The sequence below is a fragment of the Leucopleurus acutus genome, assembly GCF_964270905.1.
Source record: "Leucopleurus acutus genome assembly, chromosome: 15".
Taxonomy (NCBI): Eukaryota; Metazoa; Chordata; class Mammalia; order Artiodactyla; family Delphinidae; genus Leucopleurus; species Leucopleurus acutus.
In genome coordinates this window covers 29,113,271-29,136,320 of record NC_139157.1, presented here as the reverse complement: position 1 = coordinate 29,136,320, position 23,050 = coordinate 29,113,271, and the positions used below count along the sequence as shown (strand labels likewise).

At 36.6% G+C, this 23,050-nt stretch overlaps 1 protein-coding gene across 1 annotated transcript in view; it reads left to right on the top strand.

Annotated features, from left to right (window-relative positions):
* LOC309971854 (TATA box-binding protein-like 1) overlaps positions 1-23,050 on the top strand; it is a 29,563-nt gene that overhangs the window by 5,705 nt on the left and 808 nt on the right. The window contains exons 2-6 of the mRNA XM_082855253.1: positions 17,622-17,694; positions 19,195-19,277; positions 19,444-19,507; positions 21,036-21,139; positions 21,232-21,326. Coding sequence (XP_082711379.1) covers positions 17,622-17,694; positions 19,195-19,277; positions 19,444-19,507; positions 21,036-21,139; positions 21,232-21,326 — 419 coding nt within the window. The remainder of the gene's footprint in view (positions 1-17,621; positions 17,695-19,194; positions 19,278-19,443; positions 19,508-21,035; positions 21,140-21,231; positions 21,327-23,050) is intronic.

The window sequence follows — 23,050 nt, the reverse complement described above, 5'->3', positions numbered from 1 at the left end:
CTCTATTGGCTAATATGTAGGTCTTGGTTTTTAGTTGAAATAATATTTTTTATAAAACATATAGAAGTTTATATAAAACATTATTAAAAGTATGTTTTGCTTTAAATATACAGGGATAAAGTTTTATAATCTTTCTTCTATATTGTGCAGTTTTTGTTTTAGTTGGTTTTTATAACCACCCCGCCAAGAAAATTGGCAAATATGCTTGTATTTAGAGGCATGACTTCTGTTTTCCTGATTGAAGAGAGTGACATTTAGTAGATACTGTTGATTTCATTGCGTACTAATAACTACATTGGCCAGAATAGATGAGGTACTGATATAATATTGTTAACATAATTCCTGTAGCCATCATGGATTCTGGGTCTAAAAAAATATTGAGATAAGCAAGGAAATTATTATGGCTGTTTCATATATATACTCGCACATGTATATATCCTTTAATTTTAGATATTCTGAGGACTGTATTGGGAGATTTTTAGGACAGCAGGTCTCCAAAGTGTCAATACTGTTGCCCAGAATAAAACCTGGGTGTTTTATTCTGTCTAATACATTGTTAACGTTTCCCCGGTGTTCTTAACACCACCCTTTTTCAGGGACAGGTGTTGCCATCTTTCAGATATGAAGATAATAAATCAGTGTGTAACCCAAAAGTGCAAATCTGAAGATGGGCATTTGGTTTATGAGTATGGCCAACACTTATAGACCGTATCATTGTTTGAACCTCTGTTAAGATTCACGATGAACCTGCAGCTTATGTGGAGCAAGAACCTCTCCATTCTTTTTAATTTGCCAGATACTTTTGTTGAACCACAAAACCTTTTATCTTTCACCTGCTTATGGCTGCAGTGAACCTCTTGGGCATCTCCAGTTTCTTGTATGTATGTGCAACCTAGTGAGGTTGTAATGAGCAACCGTTAATTGCTCATGGGTTGACCACATCCCAGGACGTGGCAGGTTAGGGTGGTGGTAGGAGCCACAGCCATGTTGAAGGCACAGTCACCAGTTCATTAGATCTTCCTCAACACCAACCTGGTGTGCTCATCTCAAAGGTCCACCAGATTGCTTAACTCAGTTCTCTCCTCTTTTTTGTTGTTGGTGGGGGAGGACCTGAAGTAAGGGATGTGATGTGGCTCAGCAGTTCACAACTGATAAAAAGCTCTATGAATAATACTTTTTCCATTATCTCAGCAGCATATTGATAATGTAAGTCTTTAGAGAAAACCTTTGGCTGGCCGGTAATCTTGAAAATTCTGCTTCAATGCATAGTGTAAACCTACTTAGGTGGTAGTTTAATTTGTCTGTACATTAAGAATGTGTGCCTTTTAGTTACTCTTTGTAGGCTTTTTGTTTAGGGCCTGTTAAATTAGAAGAGTTTCAGATGTCTGAAACTATATTCTTAACTTAATTTGTCTGTATTGTATCCTCACTCTCACTTTGTAAAGAGAGGAATAATGGCTTTATTATCACACCCTGTTTAAAGGATGGTTGTTATGCTGAAGGTAACTGACAGGGTAGCTAGTCTATAACCAGCTTTCATGGAATAAACTTAGGATATGGATGAGTTAAGACCCTTGGGGCTGAAATGGAGAGTGTAGCTTAGGAAAGGGGAAAGAGAATATATACCAAAAGTGCTAAGGGTCTGTATGTGTGTTTTAACCAAAATTATTCTTTCTTTACATCAGAACTGTATTATATTTCTGTATTTGTGAAAACTCCTAGAACACAGTTGCCCTTTAGGACTTGGGGGTCTGAACTAAAACCGGTCTATTGAGTTGATGACCAAGTGCCAGCCACTAAGCCACATTCTAAAGACACACATTTATATTAAATTGTTCTCTTTAAGGAGCATGGTGCCTACAGTCTAGTAGAGTGGACAGTTATAATACAGTCAGTACCCTTACATTTGTTGGGCCCTCACTTGGGGTCTCTTCTGTCAGTGTTGCATGTGGCTGGCTCCTCCTTAGCCTTCCAGATCTCATTTTAAGAATAATTTCTCATCTCTGAGGAAGTTAAGGGACCTTCCTGGATCACTCTAGAGTTTCTCTTTATAACATAGATCACATTCTCTAATTATTTTCATGGCTTGTCCTTTTTCATTGTCTGTTTCTTCCACTGGAATACAACTGCCATGAGGGTTTCTTACCTGACTGTTTTGTTCTGAGCTGTATTCCCAGTGTCTAGCCATAGTGCTTGGTTCACATCCATTGCATGCTAATGAATACAGTTGTGAGTAAGAGTTTGTTAGTTGAAGGAGTGGGGAAGGGGCATCCTAGGCAGATATAAAATCAGGAAAGGGTCAGCTGTTGCAAGAGGAGTGGTAAAAAGTTGTGAAGCAGTTAAGGTGTGTTGGAAGTGGAAGATTAGGTTATAAAACTTAATTTGGAGACATGAAACTCACTGCATTCCAAGCTGTCTATGTAAGAGAGCCAAGAGATATTTATTTAAGCAGGGGTGTGGCGCAGTTAGGAAGACAATTCTGGTAGCTTATTTGATAGATGGACTAAATTGTGGAGACTGCAAGCAGAGAATTCCACTAGAAGGCTGTAGCCTTAATGGCACGTGAAAGCCTAACATCAAACACTGACGCTTGGGATGCAGAAAAGAAGCTAGATGAGAAGCTAACTGGGTGTAGGAGAAAAAGAAGAAATGAAGGATGATTCTGAAATTTCGGATTCAGATTTGAGAGGGGTGGCGGCTCCATTAACTAAAATTAGGAATCTGGAGACAGCAGGTGTTTCTGAGGGGATTAATTATTAGGGTTGGATGTGTTGGTTCACCTTAATGAATATGCCTAACAGACAGGAATATGGTTTCAAATCTCTGATAGGTCAGGATTGAAGTAAGAGCCATAAATTTATGGGTAGCAGTCGAAGTCTGGAAAGCTTAAATTGGAAAGGGATTTAAGGCAGTTGTTTATAACCTTCAAGGATCTTAAACTCATTTGAGAATATGAAGAAAATATGTACATCCTCAGATGTACATCCACATTTGTGTGGATATGATTTCAAGGGGGTTTGCACCTCTGGAACCAATTGTTGAGATCTTCAGGGACTGTCGTGGACTTCCCTGAAGAATTTATGACATAAGAGGCAGGCAGAGCAGTATTTGAGATGGGGAGAACCTAGGAAAGGTGCCTCAGAAGCCCAGGATAGGGGATGGTGAGGAAGAATCGGGGGAATCAGGGGTTCCCAGGGCTTTATGCTCTGGAGAGGTCCAATAGGAGGGAGTGTCAGCTGTGACATTGGATTCAGCAATGAGCAGTTCATTTGTAACATTTCATCCCGTGCAGAGGCAGAAGGCAGATTGTGACCGTTGAATGCATGAATCCAAGTTAAGGAAACAATGCATGGGAAAGAGTGCAGAAGTCTTGATGTTCTGTATGATAAACAGTCCTGATATGAGACTATAACCCATTTTAAGGACCTGCTGAAAGGGAAATTCCATTATTTTGTTGACCTGTTGTGGCGTTTCAGCCCAGTGGTTCTCAACTGACTGCCCCATTAGAAACAACTTGGAAATGTTTTTAAAATCAGGGCCCTACAAAGGTTAGTTAATCAATATCTTGGGGGCTTGTACCTCTTTATAGCTTTTAGTTTGTTTGTTCTGTTTTGGGTTTTTCTTAAAAGTTAAGAACCAATGTTCCCATCAGAAAACCTCCTTATCACTCTTTTTATGCGTCTGTGTTAGAATACTTTCTTTAATTGTACGTTATTATCAGTTACTCAGTTTACTGTTGTGCTAGGTTTAAATCAGTGCCCTTTAGTCCTTCTCACAGACCTTAGTTTCCAATTTAAAAAATTTTATGGCTTTCTTCTGATCTTCAACCAAGTTCTACATATTTATCTTTTTTGAGTGATACAGCCCTCAATCAGTGAAAGATCTGCCCATTTCTGAGTAAGACAGGAAATTCTTAATGGTGCTTACATGTGGAAAGAGTATTCATTCTGCAGTCCCTTTTGCTTTTATTTAAGTATGTTACATTTTTTTTACTAAATAGTAAAAACTGTTTTTTAACTAGAAAAGTTTGAACTCTGTACACTATTTTCCAAGTAGCTAATTTCATAATCTTACCTTCCTTTTTTTAAAAAATGGCAGTCATACGTGACCTAGACCTTCAACAGGTTGTCTCCATTAGAGCAGACATTTTATATGAAGGGTAAACCTATAAAATCAGTTGAAAGGAAACTGTCAAAATAGGAAATTCCACCTGTTGTGTTTTCAACTTGCAGTGTTTTCTCTGGATTAAATTCTTGATGAGCTGTCAGCAGTGCAAGTTTGAATCATGTGTTCATACCCTTGAAATAAAAATCAGATTATGGAAAAAATTGAACTTTATGCATGCCAACCTTGACACCAACCACAAGCTGAAAGGGGGTTTATTCCGTTTTTTAGCAACCTAATTAATTAATATTTTTACTTGCGAAGAAAATGATAATCTTTAAAAAATTCTGTTGTGTTATTAGCATCAGCTTAATGGCTAGAGTAGTCTCACAAATTGTAGTTGCTTATTATGGGTAACTTAGGGCAAATATTAAGATTCTCTGTAAAGAGACAAACTTCCTCGTTTTTTAAATAATAGCTCATAATATGGGAAAATAGGGATGCATGTAAGGCCTTCTGGGAAGAACTGAGGCCTTACACTTAAAATGAACATGATAAATTTACACTTTAAATGAAATGAACAGATGAATAGTTTTGTTACAATTTAATATTCAGTTTTCCTGTTTTTGCAGGTACCTAGCTAAGTAAATGTTGGCAAAATGTCCGTTTTGTAATTTGTAGTAGACTTGGTCAGACTCTTCTCCCCGTCTCTTCTCTCTCCTTCTCCTCCAGACTCCCTACTCCCCACCCCCCAAAAAACCCACACAATCAACAACTACTTTTTGTTTTGGTTTGAAACGGTTTTGTTATTGTTGTTGTTGTTTTAATTCACTGTTAAATTTAGTTGTTTTTTAAATACTGATTTCATTTACCAGATACATCAAAATTGTATTCTTTATTTTTACCCTTGCTTTTAGCCCTGAAGCAACATGATCTGTTTTTGTGTTCCAAAGCTGGAGAACCACAATGAATAACTGGAAATCCTTTCCATTTTTGAACATTTCTCTATCCGTGGAAGATGAAGAAAGGAGATAATTATAGTAACAATAAGAATAGCTAAATTTGAATGCTTACCGTGTACAAGTACTATGCTAAATGCTCTGCATGAAATTTTAGTTTTCCCAACACTTGGCACTAGGTGCTGTTATCTGCCTTATCCTACAGATGTGGACATTGAGGCACAAAGGCGTTGAATAACTTCCCCAAGGTCACACGACTGATAAGTGGTAGAGTCTGGATTTAGCCCAAGTAATCTGCTCCAGAGCCTGCGCTCTTCAAACTTGTGTTTGTGTGCGCATGTGCAGAGATGCTGCTTTTTAATAATCTCAAGCTAACAGTTAACCTCTCATAGACACTTTATTGAATGTGTCTCATGCCTTGGGCACTATTCCAAGACTGGGGTACAAAAATAAGTAAGAATTGATCACGCGTCCAAGGAGCTTATTGTCTACCAAGGAGACAGAAATACAAAATTTCACTATAGTGTGGGAAAGTGCTGTGTAGTAGTACAACTAGCAGCGTGGTCATGAGACTCGGAGCATTCATCATGGTAATGGACGCTCTGGCTCAGTCTTGGAGATCAGATGTCTTAGTTCCTTTGATTTCTTATTTTACCCATCATGGTTTTAATTACCTTCTGTATGAGGGTTTCCAAGTTTTCACCTCCAGTCTAGACCTAGGCCTGTCCTGAGCAGTGGCTCTTATCTGATTGTCTGTATCTCCTCTTGGATGTCTCACAAGTTCCTTCAAGTTAACATGTCCAAAACAGAATCCTTACCCCTCCTCCTTTTCCCATCTCCCCTTGCAAACCTGCTCTCCCTTCAGTGTTCCTGTCCCAGTAGATAGTATCTTAGGCCACAAACCTAGAGTCATCCTCCATCTCCCTTTTCCTCTTTCCCATATCAGTCACAAAGCTCTGTTCACTCTGCCTCCCAAAAATGTCTCTCTTCAATCTACTTCTTTCCGTCTTCATCCACCCTGCTCCCACGACTGTCCTCTCTCACCAGGACTGCCGCACTAGACCCTAACTGAGTTTTCTGCCTGTTCTAACCTTGCAGTCCATTCTCCTGTTACAGAAATGGCAGTGATAGATTTTCATGAAAAGCAAATACATTATGTCATTTCTTGCTTCTCTTTAGCCCACCATTATCTTGGGATAAACGTGAAAATCCTTAACTTGGCCTAGAAGGCATAATTTAACCCCTCCCTGCATCTCCAGCCAGGTCTCATGCCACTTTCCGTCTTCCCGCTCTAGCCAGGCTGGCCCTTCTTCACATCGGAACACTTCACACTGCTCACTCACCTCAGAGCTGAGAACACCAGCTGTTCCCTCTGCCAAGTCTTGGTCACTGCTGGACCCCCATCTGCTGGGACTGGGCCTGATGCTTAGATTTCCGTTTCATTGTTATAGAATTGATTGAATGAAGGTGATGCTGAGCTATAGAACAAGTAGAAATGAGCTAGGTATAGAAATCGGGATTGATCATTTTTAGCAGAAGGAATAGCATAAGCAAGCAAAAGGCTGATATTTCTTTACATATAAGAGCTTTTTATAAATCAGTAGGATATCTCAGAAGGAAAATGAACAAAGGGTATGAGGCAGTTAACATAGAATAAATACAAGTATTCATATTTGCAAAGTTCACCTTCATTAGTATTCAAGGAAAATCAATTCAATATTGCTATTTTTCTTATCTCAGGTTGTCAAAGGTTTTTATAAAATCCTTTGTTGACTAGGTACAACACCATATGCATATGATCTGTCTTGTTTAATATGCACAGATAAATGTATGGATTTAGCAGGCTCATATGCCTACATGAGCATAGAAAAACAGCAGTAATTATCACTGTGGTGAGATTATGGATGACTTTTTTTCTCTTTAAGTATTTCTTATGTAATCAGAAAATGACATGCCATCTTTTAAAATCATATATTAAATCATATATTAAGACCGTGTAATTGAAATACTAAGAAATCTATCCAAAATAAATTTTGCTTTTACATAATAAGGAATCCGTATGCCAGATTTCTCATCTTTGAGTGTGAATTGCCAGATTTCAAGTTGTATTCAGTAAAATACTTTTTTCCTCTTATAATAGTACATTAGTTAAAATTAATATTAATGTTAGCATTGACTAATGTGACAACACTTTAATAGAGCATATTATAATTTGTGAGGTGCTCATTAATCCCTCAAATCAATCATATGGTGAGTAAATAGTGTTGTTTGTATTTTGCAAATAAGGGGAGAAACAGTTTAGAGTCAGCCCCTACTCACATAGCATCCATTAGACATCCAAAATTTCTCACTTTACAGATACATATTAGCACATATTAAAATAGTGAAATTTGGGCTTCTCTGGTGGCGCAGTGGTTGAGAGTCCGCCTGCCGATGCAAGGGACACGGGTTCGTGCCCCCGTCTGGAAAGATCCCACATGCCGCAGAGCGGCTGGGCCCATGAGCCATGGCCGCTGAGCCCGCGCGTCCAGAGCCTGTGCTCCGCAACGGGAGAGGCCACAACAGTGAGAGGCCCGCATACCACAAAAAAAAAAAAAAAAAAAAAAGTGAAATTCTTAAGCAGGCTACTGTTTAAGCATTATTAATATGGGGTAAGTATTGATTATGTATTCTTAAACTGCAAAATACTTTTTTATACTGGAACTTTTTCATGGCAGTGTAAACCATTGAGTTATCTTTCCTTAAGCAGTCATTTTCAGAAAATCAGCATCATTTAAATCTTCCTCCACCACCTTTTAGGCATCATTACAAATATGTTCATTGATTAAAACATATTAATATACTCCTCTTTACTATTTTTTTAATAGATAGTTGCTGGCAACCCTCAGAGTTGTTTAAAAAACAGTATCTTTCTCTGTAATAACCTATATGGGAAAAGAATCTGAAAAAGAATAGATATACGTAAAAACTAAACTAAACAACAAACTAAATCACTTTGCTGTACCTCTGAAACTAACACAACATTGTAAATCAACTATGCTCCAGTGTAAAAGAAAAAATAAAATAAAAACAGTATCTTTGTAATTCTCTTAATGTAGATTTTTAAAAATTGTAATAACCATTTTGCTACCAGTCTTCAGAATTGGTATTTAGATTAAGTCAGAGATAGAAGGTGGAGACATATGTACTGAAGATAGTTTAACTTTCTGTTTAACTTAATGCAGTGATGGTTTTGTACATCAAATACTTTTGCTTTCATTTAAGCATTTAACTGTTTTATATGAGTGGTATACTACATAACCCTTTCCTTTGGAATATACAAGGGTTTTTGTGCCCAGGCATACTGTTAATAAAACTTTCTTTCTTCGTGTGGCTAGAACACAAAAATGCCAACCCCAAGGACTGTTGGTATAAAGTATAAGCTGTTGGGCCGTGCGGAGAAATGTCTTCATGATATGATGTCACCATGCCAAACAAAGAATTTGCAATTTGGTCATCTGCCTCCGCCGTTGCCCCTCAGCGCATCTTTCTCCCTTTACTGCCCGTTTGAACACGAATGCTTGTTGAAGGGAAGGTGGGAAGTTCAGAATTGGGATGTTAATTTAACTAAACTAACATAATAGTTCTAGAATGAAAATTGAAATTTAGTATGTAATTCTAGTATGAAATTTAGTATGAAATTTAGTATGTAAATTTGTCTATAGTATGTCTTCATGTAAGATGTTGGAACCCTGGGATTTGAGAATTAGATGGCATCTTAGAAACCATCTAGTGGCATCTTCTACCTAATAAGAGAATCATCCTATAACATTCCTAACTTGGTTAAGTACTTTGCCCTACCTCCCCTTTTTTGGGACACTTACCTTCTGTTGAGGCTTCTGCTTTGCAGGCATTTGCTTTTTGGTGTGGCTTTATGAGGCCTGCTTCCGTGCGACTTCATTTGGATCTTTCAGTTTCCTTTTTATTCAGACATTTGAGAGCAACTGCTATCTTTCCTTTCTTGTGCTAAATGTCCTGAGACTCTCCTCATACAACTATTTTTATATCTCATGCCATCCTACTTTCCTCTGGATATCTGGATATCAGTGCCCTCTTTAAATGATAAGGTCAGGATATTCTAGATGTTTTAGTAGCAAAGAGGCTAGTAATTCCTTTGCTCTGAATAGTCCTTTCTAACCTAGTTTTTCTTTTTTTTTGTAAGTAATATAATTAAAATCCATGTTGTCTTAGTGTGACTTACTGTAAGGAAATTCTTTTTTTCTTTTAAAACAGCTTTTAAAAATTATTGTGGAAATTTTTAGACAGAAATGTCGGGAGAGTAGTGTAACGAATACGCATATATCCTATCACCTAGATTTAATCATTAGTAAGAGATGAGGCAGTAGTATGGTACTTTTTTGTCTTAAAATAAAATTATACCTACTATCCAGATTCATTCTGTACCTCAGAATAGATTGTCCAAATTTGTTTGGTTCCTGTGGTAAGATTCCAGATAATGAGGGACTCATCTGAAACTTTATCCAAATCTATTTGTTACCGAGTTCAGACAGTGGAAGATTCCTGTATCTTAAATTACAGACATGGCATTTCCCCCGTGAATATTTCAATATGCATGTCTGAAAAATAAGCATAATTGTCTACATGACCACTCTATTATTTCACCTAACAGAATTAACAGTAATTCCCTAATGTCATCTATCATACACAAATTTCCTCTTATAAGTGTTTTGTTCAAACCAGGAACCAATCAAGGACCATGATATACAGATGTTTTATTCACTTTATTTATTTTTTTATTGGAGTATAATTGCTTTACAACGTCGTGTTAGTTTCTGCTGTACAATGAAGTGAATCAGGTATATGTTTACATATATCCCCCCCGGACCTCCCTCCCACCCCCGCCTCCCACCCATCTAGGTCATCACAGAGCACCAAGCTGAGCTCCCTGTGCTATACAGCAGGTTCCCACTAGCTATCTGTTTACACATGGTAATGTATTTGTGTCAAACCTAATCTTCCAGTTCATCCCACCCTCCCCTTCCCCCCACCCCAGTGCCCACACGTCCGTTCTCTATGCCTGCGTTTCTGTTCCTGCCCTGCAGATCCGTTCATCTGTACCATTTCTCTAGATACCACATATATGTGTTAATACACAGTATTTGTTTTTCTCTTTCTGACTTACTTCACTCTGTATGACAGACTCTAGGTAAAAATGTGAGCTTTACATTTATTAGCACTAAATTTTATTTTATCGCTGTCGCCCCATTGCACTAGTGTAGGGATCTGCACACTTTTTCTTAAAGGACCAGATAGTAACTATTTTAGGCTTATAGGTCATTTGGTTTTTGTCACAACTACTCAGCTCTGCCACAGAGTCATTATGTAAACACATGAGCATGGCTGTGTTTCAGTATGACTTGTTTTTTTTTTTTTTTAACAAATCAGGCCCTGGCCCATTGGTTGTAGTTTGCTGACCCCTGCCTAACCTCTTATGATCTCTGTTTTTTTCTGTTAATGTGACTGTTCTCAAGTTTTGTGTCAATTCACTAAATCATACTATCTGGTTGCGATATTCTACTACCTGTGAATCCTTTAAACAGTTATAGCTACCATTTAGTGAACACATGCTGTATGCTGTGTACTTGACATAAATAATCATATTTAATCCTTAAAAGCACCCGGGGAGATGCAGTGATGTTATCGCCGATTTTCAGAAGAAAAAATTAAGACTTAGAAAGAGGTCAGGTAACTTACCCAGTATCACACACCTAAATGTAAACACTTAAGTCACCCTGCCCTTTTGTAAGGTTTATGCTGTACTATTAAACAGATATGAAAGAAGACCCTCTTTCTAAAAGGCTTTTGTCCATCTTAGTCCTAGGCATGTGTTGAGGGACGATCAAGTAATCTGTTGGGATCAGGAACACAAAATGTCTCTTTCCTAAGCTGCTGTTTTGGGGGCTTTATAAAGAATACGAGGTTAGTTTGGATGGCGTACCTTATTTGTAGAAGAATGATCTCTCGGACACCACCTGGGTTCACACTGTGTTTGCAATTGTACTATATCCAGTCATTCCCTCCTTCTGCCATTTCTCAAATCATGGACAGTAGTTCCGTGGTTAAACCTTTGAGGACCCACACCCACAGTATCCTCAGATGCAATTTGAGTACACTTAAAAGTAGCTAGAATCTACTTTTCTGTATTCTCATGTTTATTTTATTCTTTTGGCTTTTAGTTAGATTTTTAGGGTTATTTTTGCATTGTTTTTATAACAGTGTTTTTGTGCCCTTTTAGTTTAAAATGTCTTTCCTGGTGTGGAAAATTTTAAATGTAGTAGTCTCGGATGTAATTTGTCTTAAAAACCAGGAGATGGCGATGTTTTCCAGGTGATGCTTTAAGGTTGTAGTTGGAATACCACTGGAAAGAGGATCTAACTTGTCCATAAAAGTCAGTGAGCAGGGAAGAAGCTGTTTCAACTTCAATAATGCATTTTAATACAGTGCTAGAAATGTTATTTTTTGAAGTAGGACAGCTTCAGTTTTCAACTTTGCTTTTTATTAGAAGGAAATATTTGACAAACACATGTTAGGCATTTACTTGAGAAACAGGACAAAACACATTATTAAACCATGTCTTAATATTAGGCCTTGGGCAGTGGGGAAATTACCAAAGTCACTCTGTTGCCAATTCTCTGAATAGAATAATTGTTAACATTTTGGCATTTTAAGTACATACAGAGCTATATAAACCAAAATGAACTCTATCAAACATATATTTATTTTTTACATTATGAACCTCCGTCTACATCCATGTAGTTGTAATTTATAAAGTCTGTTCAGTAGTCTGTTATATGAGACTGCTATACTTTATTTAACCAATCCCTTCTAGATGGGCACGTAGGTTTCTGTTATTAACAGAATTGCAGTGTATATAATCTTATTTATACTTTGCTCAGTTGAATAATTTCTCAAGATGCATTCTTAATGGTTGACTGCAATTCATCATATACACATATTTTTAATTATTTGAATACACACTGCCAGATTATCTCCTGTAGAAATTGTTCCAAATTCTAAGAGAATGCTGGTTTACTTACATCTTCATCAGCAGTGTTTGATGCTTACCAGTATAAATAGTGGTATCTCATTCTTTTAAGTTAGCACTTCCTCATTACCAGTAAATTTAAAAACTATATATGTCTAAAGGCAAAGACTTTCTAAATAAATAGCTAATTAGTCTAAGAAAAATAATAATGGAAATGTAAATATTGTTAGAATCAAGGGATAATGGAAACATATCCAACTTCAGATGTACCGAAAGCACTTGGTTATAATCGCCTTAAATGTTCATACGAGAATAGAGAAAAAGTTCAAAGCTGAAGTATTAAGCATCCAACTTACTTTCTAATATAAGAAATTAGGAAAAAAAATCTGTAGAAGGAAGGAAATAATGAGCATAAGGCAAAAAATTTAATAAAGAGGATCAACTAACTGCCAATAGTTTGTCCTTTGAAGAAACAAAAAATAGAAAAACTTTTCAGCAAGACTGATGATAGGAAAAAAAGCAGGGATAAATGATACTATGATGAAAAAGAGATAAGTATACTAAAGTTGAGTTTTTAAAATTTGTAAGAAAACCATGAAAAATTGTATGCCATAAAATTTTAAATTTTAAAAGAAATGCAAAATGTCCCAAGAAAATTTAATTTAGGAAAACTGATTAAAGAAGAAATAGAAGACATCAAATGTCTTAAAACTCTTAAATTGAATTAATTTTTTAAAATCCCCCAAGGAAACAAGAAACAGGTCCACACCATTTTCAGATAAGGTTTTCTAAAACTGTCTTCCAGAGGATTTTTTTTAAAAAAAAAGAAGAAGAAACCTCACTACAAGTAACTCAATTTCGTTTCTTTTTATGGCTGAATAATATTCCATTGTATATATGTGCCACATCTTCTTTATCTATTCATCTGGACACTTAGGTCTTCCATGTCCTGGCTATTGTAAATAGTGCTGCAGTGAACATTGTGGTACATGACTCTTTTTGAATTATGGTAAGTCAGGAAGAGAAAAACAAGTAGTATGTGAACACATATATATGGAATCTAAAAAAAAAAAAACGGTTCTTATGAACCTAGGGTCAGGACAGGAATAAAGACGCAGATGTAGAGAATGGACTTGAGGACATGGGGAGGGGGAAGGGTAAGCTGGGACAAAGTGAGAGAGTAGCACTGACATATATACACTACCAAATGTAAAATCGATAGCTAATGGGAAGCAGCCGCATAGCACAGGGAGATCAGCTCCGTGCTTTGTGACCACCTAGAGGGGTGGAATAGGAGGGAGGGTGGGAGGGAGACACAAGAGGGAGGGGATATGGGGATGTATGTATGCATATAGCTGATTCACTTTGTTAAACAGCAGAAACTAACACAACATTGTAAAGCAATTATACTCGAATAAAGATGTTTTAAAAAATAAAAACTGAAAACAAAAAAAGAAGAAACCAACCTAACTTGTATAATAAGTCCAGTGTCACCTTGATACTCAAACCAGATAAAGACAGTCCAAGAAAGGAATATTATAGGCAAATTCTACTTACAAACATAGACATATCAATCCTAACTGAAATATTAGCAAACCAAATCCATCAATGTATTTTTTTTGAAAACATGACTTACTGGGTTCAAGGATGTAATACATATGTCATAACTTTAAGAGGAATATATGAGAATGATAAAACAATTCAGCGAGAGTAGAGATTTTCTCCAGAGGGAAGGAGTGAGCATGTAATTTGGGAGAAGTGCATGAGGAGACATCAATTGTATTGTAAATTTTATTTTTTAAGCTGGGTGGTAGGTACATAGATGTTCGTTTTTGCCATTTATGTATCTTAAGTGTTTCATGTTATAGTGTCAGCAGGCTTAACAGCTTTGTAAGTTTAAATGCCACTCTAAAATACTATTCTTTTTTGTGGAGTTGCTTAAACACATTTCCCTTGGAACTGTACAAACAAGTTTAAAAAGTTTTATGTGTAAACCATCAAGCAATATAGTAAAGTGTACTACATATGCATTTTCATGGATATTATATTAAGGGAAAGAAAAAGACTCAGCTCTTCTTCATTTATATGAAAATGAGTGCCTTTGGAAGTAAAGTTTCAGACTTGCTTTTAGTTTTTAAAAAGTTTTTCCATGCCTAGTATTAACAGAAATAGTTTGGAATTCTAGGTGGATGAGAAATTTAATATAGGCTGAAGATTGAAATGTTGGATTTTCTAGCATTCATTCACCAAATAGTAAGAGAACATTTACTATGTGCCAGATATGGTGCTGAGCCATGGGTGTGTACAGACATTTAAGATGTAGTCTTTGACTTTCAGAATTTAGTAGGTGAAATAAATGGTCCAGATGTTTAACTGTAGGTACCATAATAGTTACAAGCAATTTGGAATATTTCTTCCCTAGTGGGAATTAATTGTCCCCATGTTTTTTATAGTTGTGTGTGTGTGTGTTTAAACTGTGTTTAAAAAGTTATGTGTGTGTATTTTTAGGAATAATCTAAGCCTTTTGAACTACTTTAAGAGGTAATCAATTCATTCCCTTTAATGCTGACAATAAAGTTTCCTCAGGTAGAATTTTTTACCCATTGATAAATGATATAGCTTCACTCAGAATTGAAAGGGGTATGATGCTCTGTAGAAGTTGAGATTTGTCTCTTTCACTGGATTGCCATTTGAATTATCCTATTTAAAAGTGATATGAAATGCTTTAGCTTTAAGAAGTTAATCTTTGTTAATATTTAGTACTACTCTTGTTTTACAAGATAGATAAACTGCAAATGGGCCTTTTTTTTTTTTTTGGTACTGCTTGAAAAAGGTGGAATCTTTCATGTAGTATGCCTTGCCTCTTTTTTTTTTTCCTTAAGTACTGACTTCTTCATATTTTATTCTTGATTTAAAACCTATTAAAGCAATGATATATCTTCTGAGACTGTTTGACAGCTTACTCATATAAATATGAATATTCCTAACATGATGATCTATGCCCATGACTTCATTTTTAGAATTTAAGTTGCTTATGTATAGAAACAATCATGAATTTTGAATTAATTGCAAATCAATTAAGACTTCTTTGCATTCTCAAAGATTTGCTTTACCCCTTCTTTCTTGACTTATTTTTTACCTTATATGTTATCCTTGTATTCTCTCCCAGACAGTTCAGCAGTTTAATACTCAAGAGTAGTAGATCTGAGTCAATTTGTTTTAGCCTGTTTGTTGTAAAAAGTCTATGTGAAACAGTAAATTTGACATCGTTTCTTCATATGTAATTTCTCTGTTAAGTAGTGCTTTTTGTGGCCTCTTATCATGGGATGTGTGTCAGTCAGGCTGCATATAACTAAAGTCCACCATGGGGCCTTAAGATAGAAATTGATTTTTCTCTCACATTTGTAAAGTCTAGAATTAGAAAGTACAGGGCTAGTAAGGAGTTTCACAGTATCAGGGACTCGGGCTGCTTCTGTCTTACTATTCTTCCATACTCATCTCATAATCTCATGATCCCAAATGGCTTCTTGAGTTCCAGCTCTCACGTCCAGACTCCATGCAGCAAGAATGAAGAAGAGCAGAAAGGCAAAAGGGTCTTCGCTGGTTAATTTGGTCCCTCTAAGCAGACTTCTCAAAAGACACAAAACCATTTATTTTACATTTCTTTGACCAGTACAGAGTGACCCTAATAGATGTTGGGGTGAGCAGCCAGGAGCCTCTACCTCACAGTTATTTCCTAATTTTAATAGGAAAATAGCAGGTGGCTCGATATCTGGGTTGTGATGTAATCGTGGGAAGTAATGCTAAGAAATCTCTGCTCTGCCTGTGGCTTTGAACTTATTTTTATCCCTAATCACTGTTATTTTTGTGTTATTATTTTCCAAGTATATGTGCTAAGTACTTTTCCTACATTTTATATAATTCTCATAACACTGTCTGGTAGGCACTGTCTATTCCATGTCACAGGTGAGAAAACCAAGACACAGACAGAATGCATAACTGGCCTAAGTCCTGAGAACTTAGTCGGTGGTGCGTCAAACATGGAGTCTGCACTTAAGATCACCACGGATAACTGTTTCTGTCCTCTGCTTATTAATCTGTCCACCTATATATCTATCCCTCAGACTCCACTGCCACCCCTGCGCCGCCTCTTGTGCATAAGAATCATATGAGGTTGCTCAAACATACACAAAGAACAGAAAAACAAAAAGATAAGCAGATTGAAGGGAATATAAGATTGAGAAAATAGAATGACGTTGAGGTTCAAGTAGTACAGAGTTCAATGCTATATGATCCTGTAGAGATGCTAAAAGTTTCGGTCTGACTTCTCATTGTGTCCTATCAGAAACTAAAAGGCAGGAAAACAAAACTGATTTTTTTTTATTTGGACTCTTGGCTTCTTCATTTTTTAGTCATATAATAACTTGAATCCTTAGTCATATAATAACTTGAATCCGTATAAAGAATCCTAGCTCATTTTCATATTGTGGCTTCAAGGAATTGTAAAGATAATTATAATAGTATTGTTACTATTTTCTGATTTTCTCTTTGTGGGGTAGGTAAGCTGAATTACCATTACTTATTTTTTAAGATGTGGAAACTCAGAGAATATTTTATCTGGACATGGATCATGTGCTTAGTAAAAACAAGGGCTTGTTCTTGTTTGTTTATAGAAATTCAAATTGAAAAGATACATATTTTGGAAGACTGGGATCTTGATAAAAATGCTGTTGTGCTAAGTAACTGTTAGAGCTCCCCCGTACACACACAGGTTCGTGAGCTCCTTCAGGACAAAAGACCTTGCCTTATTCCTTTTTTCCTCCAGTATCCTCAGTGGATGGAGGTGTTCAGTAAGTGAATAATGAATGAATGACTAGTAAGTGAGAAAAGTCTGTTAATAAATGTTATAATTAATATTGCTGCCTCTTTAAACTTAAGTCAATGGCTCTACCCAAAATAGCGGAAAAGTAGGTCATTCTTTTTATAGCCCTTGCAGGTTGTATGAGGTGGGTTATAGTACCATTAATGGTTGGACATTGGGACCACAAAGTCCAGCCCTTGAACATGGTGTAAACGGAGAATGGCCATAACTGCAATACGTCTGGAGCATGGTGGTTGTAAAGGCGAGTTGCTGCAATTACGTCTGGCAAGCTCCTGGCGTGTAAAAGTTACTGATTAATTTTAAGGAATGAAAGTTAGGTCCAGATTTGGAAGGATTTTATATGACATGTTATCTTTTAAAAAGTGACATTTTTCGTGGGGAGAAGAAAGGTATGATTTGATTTGAGTACATTTGAACAATAAGTAATGAGATCGACTTCTTGCATTTTAGTTTTCAAGATTACTTGTGAACAATATATTAACAAAACATTTGAGTTTAATTATTTTATTTTGTTTTATTTCTCAGGATGTGATCTTCGTGGTGGGAAGCTAAGTTTTTAAACTACCCCAATGGATGCAGACAGTGATGTTGCACTGGACATTCTAATTACAAATGTAGTCTGTGTTTTTAGAACAAGATGCCATTTGAACTTAAGAAAGATTGCTTTGGAGGGAGCAAATGTAATTTATAAGCGTGACGTTGGAGTGAGTATCTGAATTTTGTCGTGTGTGCTACATTACCCTAATTTTATAGTGCTGTGAAGATACTAAGTAAACAATGATGACACTACCTTATGCATTTATTATAAAAATTAAGAATGTGTATGAAGGCTCTGTTTAAGCTCTAAAAATCGGGTGCCAGTATACCTTGATAAATTTTCATTAGTTCTTCATGCTAGAAACTAAGTAAAGATGAATTAAACTCAATTAAAGATTTCAGTGAATCACAATGAAAGGTTTTCAGGTTCATCAATAATGCCATCTTCACTTTAAAAAAGGAGCAAATATATCTGCTAAAAAGAGAGGAAAAGGCTTATGCTGCGTTGGAACTTTAGCATGCCATATGGTAGAGAAGTCATTTTTTCTAGGAAGGTTAACTGAAAACTGAGTTGATGGACGAGCTGGTAATGCAAGACAGTTAAACGTAGAATAACCTCAATGTTTCTCAGCCACAGCCACTTAACGTGTGAAATTTTATAATGTATTTGAGCTCAGATTTTATTTTGCATCTGTGGTAAATTTTGTCTCCCCAGATTTAATAGCTTTCTAGTTTGATAATATGGCATATGACAGAGAAAAGAAGGAACTAAAAATGTAACAAGAGTTTTAAGAAGAAATGTCTCATTCATATATTTGTTACGTATTCAGTAAACATTTATCTCTTTTATACATAATGGCCATATAATAAATACTGCCATAAATGAAAAGCTGCAGTGAAAATTTAAATTCACATTTTATCTTGGACCTTAGTCCTTGACCTATTTATACTCACACTGTAGGTAATTTCTTCTAAACCCATAGCTTTAAGTGCCTTTCGTTTCTAAGGAATCTAAAATTACATCTCCAGCTCCAGCATTCCTCCTGCGTTCAGGATTTGCACATCAACCTTGAATATGTAATGGGCATCTCAGCTGTAAGATGCAGTATAAAGTAGTGGCGGGCACCAAGAAGCAGAGAAAAGCAGGGTTAGAAATCAGGGAGGGGGTGAAGGGATGGGTACTTTGGTGGAATGATCAGGGAAGGCCTCTCTGTGGAGATGACATCTGGTATGAGACTGAGTGAAGGGAGAACATTGAAGGAAGAATATTCCAGATGAAAGTAAGCTAGGCAAAGCTCCTGAGGCGTGGACAAGTTTGGCATGTTTGAGGCTGTGTGCAAATTGCAAATTCCAGTTATGTGAACAGAGTGGAACGAGAGTTGGAGTGTGTACATCCTTGTGGTACATTGATTTCAAGTATACAGTGAGAGGTTTATACAGGCCTTGAATTTTTAATTGATTAAATGTCCTTTTGGATTAATACGTTCTTTGTGTTCAGCGTGGTTCTTGGTTTCAGAATGGGTGATTTGGAGAACAGTTATTTCAGTCTTGGGTAAGCTTGGCATAGTACTTAAACATGAAACGGCCACATAGAGTAGAACCGTGTGTGAAAATCAACACTTACTGTGTAATCAGGTTGTTGGAGTTCTGGTTGTCTTTTTTTGCAGAAAGTATTAATGAAGCTTAGAAAGCCTAGAATTACAGCTACGATTTGGTCCTCAGGAAAAATCATTTGCACTGGAGCAACAAGGTAAATGTTACTTGGGTTTTCGATTTTCATTTTTTAATTTTCCCCTCATGGGAAGGACATTTTTCTAGACTTAAAAACAAAATCACGTGTACAGTTTGTTGTGTTCCTCAGTATAAAAGTTATTTCCTGTGTAACTGATCGTCTTTTTCTTTCTGTCAAACCACAGTGAAGAAGAAGCTAAATTTGGTGCCAGACGTTTAGCCCGGAGTCTCCAGAAACTAGGATTTCAGGTAACGTTTTCAAAAGCTGTCTGAGCTGCAGATACTCAAGGATTTATTTTTGTAAAGTTAGCATTTTTTTTTTTAACGGACTAAAGAAATCTCCACGGAAAGTCCTCTTATGATTGACCTTTATCTACATTGTATAATACCGTCCTTCAACACAAAAAGTTAGTGGCAGACCTTGCCCGTGTGGGTATTTGTCAGGAATCCTGGCTTTCTCCCAAATCCTTTCGCCATAGAGAGAGAGAGAGACTTGTTTCCTTACAGATTAACTGCCTTTTCAACTCTTTACATTTTTCACTTCTCACCAAAAAAAAAAATTCTGTTTTTGATCATCACAAGAATGCTGTATCAGGATGATGAGCGAGAGCTGCAGGACCCTGTTGACACGTATACACTGGTTAGCAGGCTCTCACACTTGTAAAATGACTGTTACTAGCAGGCCAGCCTTATCAAATGTGATTTTGTAGAGTCATGCATTTGAATAAAATTAATACATATCCTGGACTTGCTAGGTCACCTGGAAACGATGAGTAAATGAAAGAAAAAGATGAGCTGTGGTTCCTGAACAGGTGGGCCTAGGCAGTTTGGGATTTGGGTGGGAGGTGATGAGAGGTTGAGTTTCTCTCTGATGACTTCAGTCTCCTCTGAGGTGGAAGGTGCTAGGAAGGCACTGAGGTGCTGGGGGGACATGGGTGTGTTGGTGCTGGATGGGAGTGCAGGGTAGAGAGCCATGATTGACAGCGGGGCCGCTGTGCACGTTTTGTGACTTTCTCCCACTGCCTTGTGCCGGTACTGAGCTGGAGGATAGTTCATCCAGATTTGTGGTTTTACTAGGGACAGTTGAAAAGATGACAGGGTAAAACCATTAAAATCTTGGTAGGAGTGGCTGAAGTTATTAATATTGAGAGGACATTATTTTCAGCCTTGGAGCCTCTTTTCTTAGCATAATATTAGAAATGTTGAGAGAAATTCCAGTGAGTTAAAAACACAATTCTATCACATTATTCCTCATTTTGTCCCCCAAAAGAAACAAACATCTAACTAAACTCGCAGAAATGCCATTTTACCTGACTGCATATAAGAAAAAGTCAGGCGTTTGGAGCTCAGTGTCCAGTACTTTCTGAGTTTTAAGTGATGGCTTTGCATTCTGACACTTCAAGGAGGACTCTGCTTTAATTTTTTCCTCACTGTTCTCCCTCTTATCCCAGTAGATTAAATATTAAATGGGTTTAAAGTATTGAAAAATTAAACTGAAATAAGATTCAGAAGACCCCAGATGTAGTGCTTTGATCATGCAGTTATCTCAGGCATTGTTTATTTTTTTTAATGAAGTTTTTGAGCCTTTTCCCCCCTTTAATTATAGCATTAAGGAGTCCCCAATAACTTAAAACACTAAATCCATGCTTTAAATGTTTTTGTTTATCTTGTTTGTTCTTATATTTAAGGATTACAATTCAATGATTAAGATTGCCATGATGAGCAGATCTTTTTGTTTGTTTCAAAATAATTCATTCATTTTACTTCTCTCCTAAAGGTAATATTTACAGATTTTAAGGTTGTTAACGTTTTGGCAGTATGTAACATGCCATTTGAAATACGTTTGCCAGAATTCACAAAGAACAATAGACCTCATGCCAGGTAGGTCTTTGAAGAATCAAGATAACTTAGCAAATTTGAAGTTACTTGTCCGGCTATAAGTATTTATATTAATTTTGGCTTTTTTTGCATAGTTACGAACCTGAACTTCATCCTGCTGTGTGTTATCGGATAAAATCTCTAAGAGCTACATTACAGATTTTTTCAACAGGAAGTATCACAGTAACAGGTATTTTATGATATTGAAACCAAGCTTGTCAATTATGGATTAAATGAGATAAGAGGTGTCCGTACCAAAATAGAGATAAAGTCTGCTTTGTCCCTTTTAGCCACTTCTGCCCTTCTAGGGGAACCAGTCTCCTCACTTTTAACACAGTAGATTAGTTTAACCTGCTTTTATATACTATTTTGAAATCTTATGTATGCTATTTTGTGTCGGTCTTCTTTATCTTCATCGTAACCCTAGTGAGATTCATCTGTATTGCTGCATGTAGCTGTAGATCAGCCATCCTTACTGCTATTTAGTACCCAGTACGTGAATATATTGTTCCATGGGCATTTGGATAGTTTTCAGTTGGGACTTTAAAATATTCTAGTATGTATTTTTATATATGATTTTTAAGTTTATGACATCTTGCATTTAAAATACTCAAGAGAAACGCATTCTATGAACTTCATAGAGGTTTTACATGAGCAAAATATTCATATATAATTGGTACCTATTTGGTATGTTTTATGTGTATTTTGTTATATCTTTTGAATTGTTTTAATTACTTGGAAGGGGTAGTTCCAGGATACTAGGTAGGCATAGATGTCCACCGGTAGTATTAGCATGCAGGATGATTTTTTTAATGGTACTATGGTTATAAATTGTTCAGAGACATTACTTGAGAGTCAGACCCAACCTTTGGCAAAACTGAGTTAAGGAAAATTTCTGTAGTGTCCTTGAATTTTCTTTTTATTCCTTCAATCCTTAGAGGAAAATAAAAATTATTGACACCTGTAAGCCTTCAACAAAAAAGCTTTAGTTCTGATTCAGCCATGGATTTTCACATCTTCCTTGGAGACTTACAGGCTCTTGCCAGAGTCATGCCTGAATCTTAAAAATGGGGGAGCAAGTCCATTTCTTTCCTTCTTTGGACTCTCTGTTTCTGCACTTTGGAGCCCAGACCTTACAGAGGCCTCCAGATCTATTGACAAGTCCCTACTAAGTATGGAAGAAAATAATGCATATGTAAAATATATATTAAGCTAATAGATTTAAACAACACAGTAGCAAACTGAAGACCATTGACCTGGTTAATTCGTATGCGTTACATATTAACCTCTGGAATACCCTATGAACTGTTAATTCAGTGGACATATACTGAGTGGTTCCCATGGGCAAAGCTCTACTCTGTGGAGGGACTGAGGTGAGTCAGGAAGGATCGGCCCAGGGTAAGACGTGGTCAGTACCTTCAAAGGGTCCACAGTGGATGCATATGTACGTTTTTTAGGATCTTTCAAAAGGTAAGTTTACATTAGTAGAAAAAACGTATTTATTCAGAATAAGTTTTATAAAAATATTTTTTCATTATCCTTTTTATATATTTTTTTAGCTATTTAGATGAAAGGCTACACATTTTTAAAGTCCTAGCATTATATAGATTAATTAATACATAACGTAACCTCATCCCTGGTGCTTTTTTTTTAACGGCCAGAGTAAGCTGTAAGGGTGAATGGCCAGATTAGTAGTAAACATGTGAGTACCAAATAGCAGTAAATTTGTGGGGATGTTTAGACCGGGCAGTTTATAACGGCCCTCTGGTTTCCCAACGCTCTGGTAGCAGCTTTGCTTAGCTCTGCCGGGTTCCTCGATACTCCTGTGAGCTTCAGTCGTAGCCTAACCAAAAGCTAGGCTACAGTGACCAAAAGCATAATAGCTGTGTAGTCCCGCTTGTTACTCCTTCCTTT